Below are 14,223 nucleotides of genomic sequence, written 5' to 3' on the forward strand. Positions count from 1 at the left end.
TGGCATGTGATTTCGCTAGGCAACTTGTTCGCGATGTATCAATCTATAAATTATCTAGCATAATAACCAATCAGCCCCCCGATTGTGTAAGAAAAACGTACCATTCATCGTTCTCGTAATCGTCAAAAAAATCTGCCCTTTGATTGCTTGATTCGCTGTTTACATTTTTTCACAGCCAATCAATGGGCAGAATTTGTTGACGATTAGGTACGATAGCGATGAAAACCTACGTTTTTATACACAATTGTGGGGCGGTAGATATTTCTAATACGGGATCTTAGACCATATTAATTAGTGTGAATGAGTGAAATATCAACTTAACAGTAGGTACATGATAGTATGATAATCATAGGAAGGTATTAGTACCGTTCTGTATACTGTATAGTTGGTCCGGACGCCCGGCGCCGCTCTGTGTGATTGCGGAAATTGAACTGTACCGCAAACTGTTCGCTTTTCACTTCCAAAGCTTTTGTTTCTACCCCTAGCACTAGTATTTCCTTATCAATTTGAGTTCTAAAGGCTTAAACCTACGGAACGCGAAAAAGCAGCGAGAAATAAGGGCTAGTGCTCACCGTTGTGGTGGAAGGCAAAAGTGAGTGTCGAGGAGGATCCCCTCCCGCCGGCGCACACTGATGAGAAAAATCCCCTGCAATGCCGCAGCATCAGCCGGCTGGTTCATAACGCAGCCTGGCAGATTCCGGCGCATCACGACGCCTCCCGCCGCGTTATCCTGCGGCGAGTTCTTTGATGCCGCAGAGAAAAATACGGTACGATACTCCGAGCTCGGCCTCCAAGCATTGAAATATACTATATTTACCTTATTTTGATTGGATAAGTATAAAATATGAATTGATAAATTTAGAATCCTCTGCCATCCCCTCCTATCCGTGGATTTGCGAATGCTGTTAAGATGAGTACAAGTCAAAGACTGCGCCTCGGCTCCCTCTCCACTCGATAGGTATGCCTCGGACCTAAGAGTGACTATCCCATCAGTTTTCTAATATAGGAAAGACCTAGTAGTAGTGACGTGTGGAAGTGACCTGTAGGTCCATTAATGGTGATTAGGTCCAGCAATGGACATAGGTCCATTGCTGGACATGTAGAATTGTTAGTGCTGAGCAATCAGACCATTGAGCAAGGTGAGAGCTCTTAGTGTTGGCTTGGCGCATTTTCGGCAAAATTTGTCAATGATGAAAGACCTAGTAAAAAACTTACTAAGTTTGATCCAAATCGGCGTAGTAGAAATGGAGAACTTCAAACGATCGTTTGAAACCACCCTATAAGTAGGTAAAGTTGAGTAGGTAAAGTACCTACTTAATTTTGTTTCAGTAAATTGAAATCCAATGATCCTGACACAAACAAATCCTTTCGGTCTAAAATGCAAGGTTTCGTCCTGCCCAACAGAGCAATTTCCTAAAAGGCTTTTTAAATACCCACTAATTAAAATCTTGCCCCTTGGTCTGTTTACACTGAAAATTGGTCCCGTCAGTAATGGACAATTTTCGTGATTGTAAGTTAAAGTTTTAATGATCGTTTCGGAACTTCTTCGAAACGCTTTTAAACTTTGATGTGATTGGATTTATGAGTGCCTTTATCTTCAAAGGTGGCTTTAAAACTTTGCTTAATGGCGTCGTATTTATGTTTTAACATCGAAAAGTGAGAAAAAAATCATAGTTTCTATAAGTATAATCTTCATCCAAAGCAATAACCATAATACAGTAATAACGATTAACGATTTTGATTTATTTAACAGTTCCGGTGACATTTACACAATACAATATAATTTATATAAATTTACTGTAGTAATAAAAATACCCAATCATTGTTATGAGATTCTGCTAACAATAAACTATCAGGCGTCCTTAAATTCCACCACAAAACCAATAAGTAATGACATTATAGGTACTATTAGTTTAGAGTATAACTTTTTACATAATTCGTACTCGACGAGTGAGACAGAAGATAAGAACTTACTATAGGTAGGTACCATATTCTATATCGTTATGTTATTAGGCAAGAGGTAGTTAACTATCTAAGCAAGAAATGTTGATCTGCATCATAATTTTAGTTTTTTTCATTCTCCAGCAACTTTATTGATTTTAAAGAGAAAATAATTACTAAAGTAAATAGTATATCCTCAATCCTTATGCTACTTGAAAGAGATCGTGAAACTCAGCAAAATATGTTTACAAACTAAAACTGACCGCATAGGAGTACGGCAGGAAATTAAAATGTCAAAAGCATACTCGGCTTTCAACCCCTTTATTGGGTTGTTGAAGAGAAAAATGTTATTCTTTTTTTATATAAAGTGATATGAGGGCAATAATTATATGAGCCACGGCTACACAAAATCTATAACTTATAAGTTATAACTAAGATAGGTATAATGTTTATGTTAATAAATAATACACCACCCGCAGTTTAATCTCCTTAACTTCTAATTCAAAGGTTTCTTGTTAGATGTCACCGAAGAAGAAGGAAGTAGAATTTAAAAGGCGACCATATTCAAATTGTAATAACATTTATTCAAGTTTTTAGAAATGGAGAAGGCAACCCACTGTAATACAGTGTTTACTAGTGCAGGGGTTGCCCATTCATACGTCTACTAGACCTAGGTCTACTTAATTATTACTTGTTTTTTATCTGTATTACAAGTATTATTTTTTTGTGTTCCTTACATGTAATTTAATATGTAATAATATCCAATAAATTTAATTTAATTTAATTTAATATCTCTACCATCGTATAGATATGACCGCCTTTTGTATTCTACTTACTTCTTCCTGCTGTTTACTTCATGCAGTATTATTTGCTATGTGTTGTAAGTAAAGTGTATAAACTATACCTAATTAAGAGTAGTTAAGGGGTAACTACGTAGACATCTGCTTTACGTTTTCATCCTAATTTCTTAATCTACTTTCATATTATATTCTTAGTCGACATTACGACATTACTTGAGTATCAACAGCGATAACTGATAACTGATAGCCTAGTGGTAAAGATGTCCGCCTCCCTATCGAAGGGTTCAATCCCGGGCACGCACCTCTAACTTTTCGGAGTTATGTGCGTTTTAAGTACTTAAATATCACTTGCTTTAAAGGTGAAGTAAAACATCCATCATGAGGAAACTTGCATGCCTGAGAATTCTCGAGAGTGGTTGACTAAGGCCCAAACCCTTCTCATTCTGAGAGGACATCCGTGCTTTGCCGGCTATGGGTTGATCTTGATGATGATGATGGTGTATAATTGAAAATGTATGTGGTGAATGTAATTAGTAACTGTGGAAGTAAGTTTTATGAAAATTAAATAAAATAGAATATCTTTGCATAGAGATAACATCCAACAAATGACCAGTCTATCCTTTGACAATGCAACCAGCTATATACTTGTACGTGCATTAAAGCTCCATTTAAAGAAATGTAGAACCAACTTCCAGAACTTAAGCCGGCGTCACGGTCGGTTGTCACGCAACATCCAAATTATTTATTAGCCGGATTCTAATGGTGATCGCATACGACACGATGACCCGCTAAATGCACAAGAATCAAGAGCCGCAGAGTTGTCGTGATGCCAGCAACAAGAGTCAGCTGGTGCGACCGCATCAAAGAAATGCCAATAACGGACGTCAGCAGAGTTCAACGCTGCTCTGCTCACAAATTTTTACGGCACACGGATGCTGCTAACGTCTCGCGCATTACGTCTGCTCACAATCGGATCTTGTGGCTTTTAAAAATAAAAATAAACCGGCCAAGTGCGAGTCAGGCTCGCGCACCGAAGGTTCCGTACTACAGTCGTATTTTTTCGACATTTTGCACGATAATTCAAAAACTATGAAGCATAAAAATAAACAAAAATCTGGCTGCTATAAGACCTACCTACCTGCCAAATTTCATGATTCTAAGTCAACAGGAAGTACCCTGTAGGTTTCTTGACAGACCGACAGACAGACATACAACAAAGTGATCCAATAAAGGGTCCGTTTTTCCTTTTGAGGTACGGAACCCTAAAAATGAAAAAAATGTTTTATGTTATTACCTATACTACCTTACGCGTCGGTTCGTAAAGCAGATTCTACTGAGATTCGGAAAGCTTTCTTCGCTCCTCTTGCTCCTTCCTCCTCTTTTGTGTGTAACGGTCGTGTACGATCACCATAATAGTGATTTTATTCACGTCCAAATGCGTATGTTTACTTCCAACTTGTAGATAAAAGGACCAGAATATCTTTCAAACTTTGATGATTTCTACTACTTACCTACTGGAATATAAATCGCTAGGTAAAACGTCAGTTTTGTATTCAGTTAATTCCTCTTAAGTACCTAGTTACGAGCTAGGTAGCTTTTAGCCAAGACATGTAAGCTTTGCCTACGCTTTGCGCCATGAGTTTTTGCTTCAAATGTTAGTGGTAGGATTTAGTGTAATAAGCTACTTTGTAAGTTAGTATGTACCCAAATTCATGAAAATTGTCGCATGCAGTAGCGACTAGCGAAACATTACCCTTGCGAATGCGTCGGTGTGACCGTGTGTTAAAGGCTTATGAGTGCTTAGAAATTGTTTTCACAATATGGCACCCACCTTCATATAGGATCCGCCATGTTTCTCCTCGCAGTGTCTCCGGATGTATCGCTGGCAAATGTTTGACATGTTGCATTCCAAGCACTGCAACAAAAATAAATCGTAAAACTATTACTGCGACGGTAACTATATTTTTTTATTCATTATAGGATGGCTAGGCTATGTCTATCGCAGAGCTGACGGCCGATGGGGCAGACGTGTTCTGGAGCGGAGAGTGTGTACCGGTATTCGGTAAGCACTGTATAGGACGACCTCCAGCCCGCTCGCTGGACCGATGACCTAAGACAGTGGCGGGGGGCCGGGGGGATGAGGAAGGCGGAGGGCCTTGTTTGGTAGCGCACTCGTGGAATTACCTATGTCCAGCAGTAGACGCATGCAGGCTGATGGAATAGGAGTAAATATTACGTTTTTTATGCAAATATTTTTTCTTTTCTGTGCACCTATTTTTTTATGTACATACATACTTACGTTTATGAACCTACTTAAATAAAAATTAGGTACTTAAGTACTAATTACCCAGCTGAAAATCGAATCGTTGTACTTATACTGAGTAATGGGAGGTCAAGAAATATCTTATTTTGCAGATATGTATTAATTTATAGAAAACGTCGTTGGTACTCGACAACAGTCGTAGGTCAACCAATACTTGCATACCTAAAGAAATAAATAGGTAACTCTTGAAAGTTTATCTTCGAAAGTACAATAATGAGTTTCTCGAATGAGACTCGGGTTTCTTACAATCTATTCTTGCATTTCACTTCTCGCTAACCACAACAAAATTAATTCCAAGCAGTGCAAGATTGTACAAACATTTGTCCAGACCGGACTGTATTTAAAAACCTATATGTATATTCCGTATTCGTCGAAAGCTACATAAAGACCGCTAGAAGTGACTTACGGCCGAAATTAAAAATCTATATATACACTTATCTTTCGATAGCCACTTATTACGCTAGAATTCATAGTCAAGATAGGTGCTTCTTTAGGGGACCATTCAGACGACATGAATATGACACATTTGTCAAAAAGACCCCTCCACACAATTTTTAGAGTTCCATGCCCAAAGGGTAGAACGGGACCCTATTACTAACACTCCGATGTCCGTCCGTCTGTCTGTCCGTCTGTCACCAGGCTGTATCTCATTCGAACCGTGATAGTAAGGTAAGACAGTTGAAATTTTTACCTCGCACTTGGCCGGTTTTTTTGTTAATCATTAGTGAACCTCATTTTTCAAAGGCGCATCTAGTAGGAAAAGTAAGTTCTATATTATATCTATCAGAGCAGTAAACAGTGGTTCAGCGTCGACAAATTTAATTCTCGCGCATCCGGAATGTGTAATCGAAGAGCCACGAATAAGTATAACGCATGTATAAACCATGCCCATAAATACCATACAGGCTATTAGTATACAATAACAATGTCGGATAAATATTGAAACTAACGGTGATTGATTATTATTGGAACTCAAAAGAAAATCGATAGTGTACGATGAAAACAATTAGTTCAACGTATTTCATAATATGTACTAAAAGTAGTACCTACATATTATGAAATACGTTGGTATTTCATAATATGTACTACTTACCTTTGAGTTTCTCTATGTGATAAAATTTGAAAGGAGGATAAAGAGGGCTGGAGAACCAGAATATTCTATCCAAGTTTTTACTATGGATTTCATAAAAATCACAACAATGAATTACCTACATAATAGCAATTATCTTAAATACAACAGCAATGCAAACATGAATAACTATTTATGATAAAATTATCATAATAATTTAACCAATGCATTCAACCTTCTTTACATAAAGCGTCGATGGAAATGAATGCTGCAATTTGTTTTTTTCCAAAAATGATTCATTGCCCTTAAAACTTCACGCCTCCCCCACGTTTTAACAAAATTGCTGCGAGCGCCACTGTGCACTGTAAGCCTCCTGTTAGAAGTAGGCAATTTCCTGGCTACCAAAAGTAAGTGTTCACAAAAAGAGCTGTCCACATTTATCGCCATCCGTGCATGAGTTATGCCGTCCTGGTATTTATACAAAATAATAGCAATTTACATAAAATGTAGTCACTTTTGATTGTTTGTACAAATGTCTGTAAATCAAATTTTTACGCCTTAACTAAATACAGCACGTTCAGTATAATAATATTATGTTTGGCAAACAGATCTGCCGGAAAAATTAACCATTTGTTTTTTTTTTAAATTCAAACACGGTGTGAAGTGTAAACGTCTATAGGTGTTACGTTACTAGCAGAACAACCATGGTGACCGTTGCGCGACTTTGTCCGGAAAAAAAAGATTGGAGGAAAAACAAATTACATACGTAAATGAAATGTCGAGCAGCAGCTAGTAGGTATAGTAGGTCCCTAGTGGCTACCTATTTAAAAAAGCTGCTAAATTTAAAGCCCTCTCAAATGAAAGTTGCAGCAAAACGATGACAATAGTATGTGTTCATAGATAACAAAGGTGTGCCGAACGTGCCGATTCCAATATAATAGAGTGAATGATCCCTTTCGCTGTTTTGCAAATTAAACAACCTGTATTTTCAGGGCTAGTTAAAATGCCGCTTGTCTGAATGGCCAGGCATATTTTATTTTTAGTAGATAGGTACTTTTAACTTTTAAATGTTTTATTCTAACGCCATTAAAAAGCTTAAAAGTATCTCCCTAGACTTTCTAGGTTTGCTGGTTTTCAACGGGTTCAAGTTGGCGAGAAATTCACGCGTGAATGTAGAGCGCATTCAAATTATTATCATAAAAATAAATAAAAAACTTTTTAGAATGTACAGGTATCATATGATACCCCACTTAGTATAGTAATCTTACTTTGAAAGTTGAAAGTAGTGCCTCTAAGAAAATGTTAAACCCCAGCCAGACTGTTGTAAACAAGCCCTCCACATCGGCCTCTACCGGCAGTTTACAACAGTGTAAACACTTGTTTGCAACAAAAATTCTTTGTAAACTAAACTAACTAAATAAACTAAAACTAAACTAAACTAAATTATTTGATCTCTCAAACGTACTGTTATAAATTTATAATTAATAACTATTTAAGTAATCTGTAAAAAACAAAATTGTAATCCTATTTGGCTTTATTTTCAGTCTGTTATTATGTAAAATTATATTGTATGTATCGCTGTTGATTGCAAATAAACGAATAAAATAAATAAGTAAACACTGTTGTAAACCGCCGGTGGAGACTAATGTGGAGGGCGTGTTTACAGCGGTCTGGTCGGGGGTTTAGAATTCGTTCATTAAAAAAATGGATTGAGAAATGCAAAAAATGTGGTGAACCGTAACATTTTAGCAGCCACGAGACAGCCCAAAGAGCGGTTCGCAGCTCGGATTATAGGATTGTTGGCTCGTTTCGTACCCACAATTTATTTGATTTTGTCCACCTCTGTTGCTATGTTCACCGTTAATCTACTCGCTATAAGCAAATTGTTTAATAGCTATCCATAGTATAATTAATTACAATTGTATTTTATGCATGATATCAAAATTGGATTTTGAAGCCACAATCATACAATTTACATTATTGAATTTACTAACTAAGTAATAAAATATTAAAGTAATTTAAAAAAGTTTTGCCAAATTCGATTCCTGAATTAAAAATTTTAATAGACTCTATATGGAGTCTATGTAGGTAAAATAAAATTATCGGAAAAAAAACATAGAGAGTTATTTCTACAAGAAAACATCTTTCATCGTCGGCGGTCGGACCACTGCCTTAAGCGGTGGTAGTAACACTCGAGGTATAAGGCAGTGGACCGACCGCCGACGATGAACGAGAAACGAGTAGAACTAGAAACTTAAACGAGTTGGCGATACAGCGGGAAGCGAGTGTGTAGTTTCGATAGTTTTGTCGCCGGGCTATAAGCGAGTGTGCAAGTGCGACGAGCGATTAAGTACTCGCGCAATTCGCCCGCAGTCGCTCAGACCTGCGCGCGCGTTACACGTATTCAAGCAAGCAAGCATCGCTGAACGAATATCGCTGAGCGAGTTTATTTTTGAAAGCTCGCTGAGCGCAGCGACTAAACTAGTAAAGCGAGTCGTTGCCGGCAGTGTGAACAGTCAGAGAGCAACTTTTGATATATGCATCTCTTTCGTTTACACAGAATGTAGGTACCTATATTTATTGTGCGTTTCTTGAGAGAGAAAATCGCCGATAGTTAGTCGTTTTCTCGCCGGCGGTCGGACCACTGCCTAAGTCCCGCAAATTGCTATTGCACTGGAACCATGTCTCATTAACGTCGAAATGACGTCAGCCGAAATAAAAATATACCATCAGCTCGAAACTTCAGTCTAGTGCTGCCTGCTGGCAATTTGCGGGACTTATACCTCGAGGTGTGGACCACATTATGCAGCCAGCCCACTCGTTTGTCACGGTTCCCGAATTACAGGAAACGCGGAGTTTTTTTATTAACGCCAATTCCTCGAGCCCTAACGAGAGTAATTTTTATTCGCCGGCTTTTGGGTTTGCGATGTGTGTTTTGGTTAGGTTAGATTTATTGGGGAGATGTATCACGACGCCGTTTATGGTTTTAGATGTTCGCGTTAAACTGTTAAACTTTTGGAAAATGAGAGAGCTTGTTTAACCACAGGTTTTAACTCAATGTCACGATAAAATATAATTTTTTTATTTAAACGTCATAATATGGTTCTTCTACATATATTATGATATGAATGTAGATGTCATCGTCTCAACGAGGCATTTCTTAAAATCTTTGAAAGTAGGTAGGTACAATTGAGGAACTTTTAAAAACCTCCGAAACGGACACACATAGACACTCAAATACATACACGCACACTGCACGCACACACATACACATACACAATAGCATGCACACACACACACTCTCTCACATGCATACACACCCTCTTACAAACATACCTACACCATAGTGAAAAATGTCTTTTTTGCAAATAAAGACATCTACTTACCACCACCTAGGCCATATTGAAATAAGAAGCAGTTTAAAAAGCATCTGAAATTTTAATATTATCCAGAAATAAAAATTCTTTTCTTATAATAAAACTACTCCTTCCATTTCGAAAAATTCATAACGCCTCCTTAAAGTCACCCCACATTCTATTTTGAATCCCCATACGTCTGCACATTTGCACCCTTCGCGTATTCAGCTGCATTAACAGGGTACACCGCATTTTTCATACGTCACTTTCATGTCTCGTGTCGACAAGATTCCGTCAGAGCCTACGCACATCTGAAGTCTGAACAACTTTACCACAAACATACAGTTTTTCGAAGCAGTCGCGCGATTTGGCGATTAATGAGTCAACAACTCGTCTTTTGCAGCCCTAGCAAAACCAGGGCCGAAAACGCTTTCCCGTTACTTTTCCATCGACAAAGCATTGCAAAAGTCGCACTGCAATCGCGAGAGAAATGTCACAATGATTGTGCTCCTACACCGTAGTTTAATGGCGAAAACCAATCGAAAACATACTGATTATAAGTTTTCAATATTATGCAATCTGCCTCGCGACGCAACTTGGTTGAGTCAAATCAAATTGTAATTTCTCCAGTAGGTTTCCGATAATATCATTCAAGAATTTCTTCTTATTTTTGCATGCAAGCATGAAACATGCTTCTACCGTCTATTGCGTAGGTATCAATTATTTAGATTAGAACTTAAAACACAATAATTGGCTTACTTAGTATGCTGCAGCCAATGCACTCGACGAATGTGGGTATATGTACAGAGTCACTTGGCCAGCACTTGCCAATAAGCTGACTGTAGTGGGTTTTCTTGACGGAGTTCGCAAACAGCATCTACAGATCGCTGATTGATTGCATTGCAATTACAGTCTGCAGTAGAGAAATAATTATCTGCCTTAGCCAGTTTATCTGTAAGTATACATATATAAAATTCAAAGTCCTGACTGACTGGCTTATTTATCAACGCGCAGCCAAAACCGCTGGTCCTAGGACATAAAATTTAGAGGGTGTTTCTTTGTACAGAGTACCTAAGTATCCACTAAGAGTTCAAAATTTATGTAGTCCACGCCGACGAATTGCGAGCATAAGATAGTCCATTTAATAATATTATAGTCCAGACTATAACAATAAGTTGACAATACTAATTAATTCCTATTATTTCATCTTGTACCCAGCAAAGGCGTGACAAATAAAGTCACAGAAACGCAACTTTTATTTGTAGTAGGTATGTGTGCGTTGTCTCTAAATACCCTCGTGTATCAGGCGGAGATGCATTTGAAGTGTACTCGACTACTCAAGTGTTTGAAATAAATGTCAAAAAATTTAAAGCATCATGTTGATAAAAGCAAAGGGTAAAATACTCATATCATAAAGAATATCTAAGACAAACCGTTTATAATATAAATTCCCATTATGCATCGACTATTCCGAAATCCGAGCGAAGACATTCAATGAGTCAAACAATAATATTTTGACTTACTTAAGTAGGTATACAATGGTTAATCATTTAAATCATCTGAGTGTCTCTATCTCTGCTCATCTACAAGTAGACACAAGTACATAGATTGAAAATTAATTACTCAGTGACTAATTCATTTATCTAAAAAGTCTTAAAACTATAGTACATATATAAATATAAATAAACTATATAATATATAATCCTATATTATACGGATCAGCCTCGCTGTCCAGCGCGGAAATGCAGCCAGTATTATTGGCACTATTCCACGCGGGCATGATTTGTATAGTAATTAGATAAGGCTAGCTTTACGTTTTATTGTAATATTTTCAATATTTTCAGTTAAAAAAATATTATGTATAATAATATATTAAATTGGCTAGTGGTTGAAAATGATGATGATGATGATGAAACTATAATAATATACCTTATAGTCACTGTACGAGTAATTCAAAGCCCATTAGTCACGTCGTGATATCAAACACAATCTCTAATCGTATTTCCATTGATACTCGATTACTCGATCTATCTGGCCTGTCACCTGCTTCACCTTAAATGCTCTTTGACGGCAAGAGACATTGATCGATGCTCGCTCTTGAAATAAGATTTCAGGAAACACGACTTTGATTTTATAAGGAAACTAAATGATTATACCTATTTAGTATCAACTATTCATATTCCCATACTTTGATAAAATAAAAAAATAAGAAAGTGTCCGTCTGTCTGCTAGCTTTTCATGGCTTATGACATCTGAATACAGAGATATTTTGCATCCCGGGGAAGGACATATTTTGTTGCACTATTTTCGTACCTACTCCTAGCACAAGCTTGACACTTAGTTGGAGAGGAAAGGGGAATATTATAATAGTCGTTTAACATGGCTAATATTCTTTTTAAAAAAATTATACCTACTACTTTTGGTCGCGGTCTAAAATCGAAGAATTCCCATTGGATTCAAAAAAATGTAAATGCACATGGATGAAGTTGCAGGCCCCATCTAAGTAATAAGTAATTTGATTAAAAAAGCTTATAAAAATTAATCAAGCTTCGCTTAAGCTTAAGCTTTGCTTAAAATTTATATTTTGAGCCGCCAGATAATTGTAAAAAATTTAGCTTTCGTTTGGTTTATATTTTTAATGATGATATTAAAAACTCCACTTTAAAATAACATAAAAATGCATTGAATTCTTTAATCTCCTTTTACGTCCAATAAAAGATAGCATAAACTGTGACCCATATATCCCACAAAATCATTTGTTACAACCCTCCCACTCTAATTTCCCCCTCCTTTCCACAAGGTAGCAATTGAAAAGGCATCCGACACTTTTTCCACCTATTGGTAAAGGGTCTCCTGAAGAATTTAACATCGAGATATAAAGGGGATTGAATGCGGTCTGGAAATTCGCAAAAACACAGAATAAGAAACAAACGCAGAAGAGATAAGCAACAATTAAGCTTCATTTACGCAATAGCGATGTATTGCGCCCTTGCGGCATGCCACTGGGCTGTCGTATATAGGCCTTTCTTACGCGCTTCTCTATACTAAAATTGCATTTATTTCAAAAGCCCTTGAAAAAATCTCTATTTTAGGGCAAGTTTATTTTTATTTTTATTCAGATATAAGTTGGAGCCTTGGCTGCAATCTAACCTGGTGTAGTTTCTACACATCATCGTACCGGAACGTTAAATCGCTTGGCGGCCAACTTTACTGATAGGTGATATACCTATTACTTATAAAGAACATAACTTGGAAAAGTTAGAGGTGCGTGCCTGGGATCGAATCTCGGGCTTCCTGACTAGGATGCCAACGTATTACAAACCATTAGGCTATCGTCGCCTTTAGATAACACCAACTAATTCCCGACATACCTGCGTTGCAATGCCTTTTTATATTTTAAACTTATTGAATTAAAAGAAAATTAGCACATTTTATATCTTTATATCTTTGTAAAGAGAATTTTATTGGGGCCTCCTGATATATCGTAGACCGCGGTGGCAATCGTAAATCTGGGTGCAAAATAAATAATTTAAACTAATAAAACCGAGAAACTGCGAAATGTGCGTCTTGTATAGACACGGGGAACCTTATTTATTTGATCAGTTTGTAATACGATTAAAACAAACTTCTCACTTTAAAACAAGAGTGAATAGGCATCTTTTGGGTAAACGCGTCCCATCTCATCATCACTTTCCATCAGGTGTGATTGTGGTCAAGCGTTTACCTATAATGAATAAAAAAAATATACAGATTTCAATTGTTGGAACAAATGACTGCAAATATTTTCAATATAGCTTTATATTAAAATTATCATCATCATCATCTTATCGCCGGTATCCTATTGAGCACAGGTCTCTTCCCAGAATATCCACCACGTCACCGCGCACCACCCAAACGAGGATTGGAATTCGGAAGACTTTACACACATTTGTGAACATTATGGAGAACTCTCAGGTATGCAAGTTTTTCACGATGTTCTACTTCACCGTTGAAACAAATGATATTTAATTTCTTAGCTTCGAAAAGTTATATGTGCGTGCCCGGGATCGAACCCCCGATCCCCCAAATAGGAGGCAGACATCTTAATCACTAGGTTGTCACCACTAGACTACGCTCTGAGTGGATTGGAGGTAATAGACGATCCTAACTTAAATTCCTGTGAGTTCAGTTCCACATGAATATTTTCAATGCGAAAGCGAAGAAAGTAGTCCATTTCCGGACTGCATAATGCATGTATTTTCTGCGTGTTAGTTATTCTCTATAATTATATTCTGTGTGCAGGTATGTTGTTTGTTTTTCTTGCTTCAGTTGCAAAGTTGTTTCGAACATAAAGTACCTATTTAGTATGAATGATTACTGTGAAAAATATTAGTACCTCTATCTGGTGCAGTCAAGTAATTAGATTCCCCATTACCACAGTTATGATACTTACTTAATGACTTTTAAGTTTTACTTTTAACCAAGTCATGTTACGATCCGTTCCTAAATCCCACTTATTGTTTGTCGGGCCCGGATTTAAATCGGATATTCCATTGGCAGAACGTCTTATACGAAGCTTTTCACACTTGTCGGAAACTGATTTTGTGTCAAAATGCACTGCGACTGGAACATCAAGCGACAAACGACAAGTGGGAAAGGGAGGGGGGGGGGGGGGGGGGTCCACGCTCATATCACACTCATATGTCGTGCCAGTGTCGTGCTCATACCTATATTACTAGATGGCCTATGAATATC

The 14,223-nt window shown here is 37.4% G+C and overlaps 1 protein-coding gene across 2 annotated transcripts in view; it reads right to left on the reverse strand.

Moving 5' to 3' along the window:
* Positions 1-14,223, reverse strand: part of spri (Src homology 2 domain-containing protein sprint) — a 253,910-nt gene that overhangs the window by 228,193 nt on the left and 11,494 nt on the right. For both annotated transcript variants that reach the window (XM_034977086.2, XM_069503945.1), the window contains exon 2: positions 4,573-4,656. In XM_034977086.2, the coding sequence (XP_034832977.1) occupies positions 4,573-4,641 (69 nt within the window). In that variant the 5' untranslated portion in view covers positions 4,642-4,656. The remainder of the gene's footprint in view (positions 1-4,572; positions 4,657-14,223) is intronic.

Source organism: Maniola hyperantus, chromosome 16, assembly GCF_902806685.2.
Source record: "Maniola hyperantus chromosome 16, iAphHyp1.2, whole genome shotgun sequence".
NCBI lineage: Eukaryota > Metazoa > Arthropoda > Insecta > Lepidoptera > Nymphalidae > Maniola > Maniola hyperantus.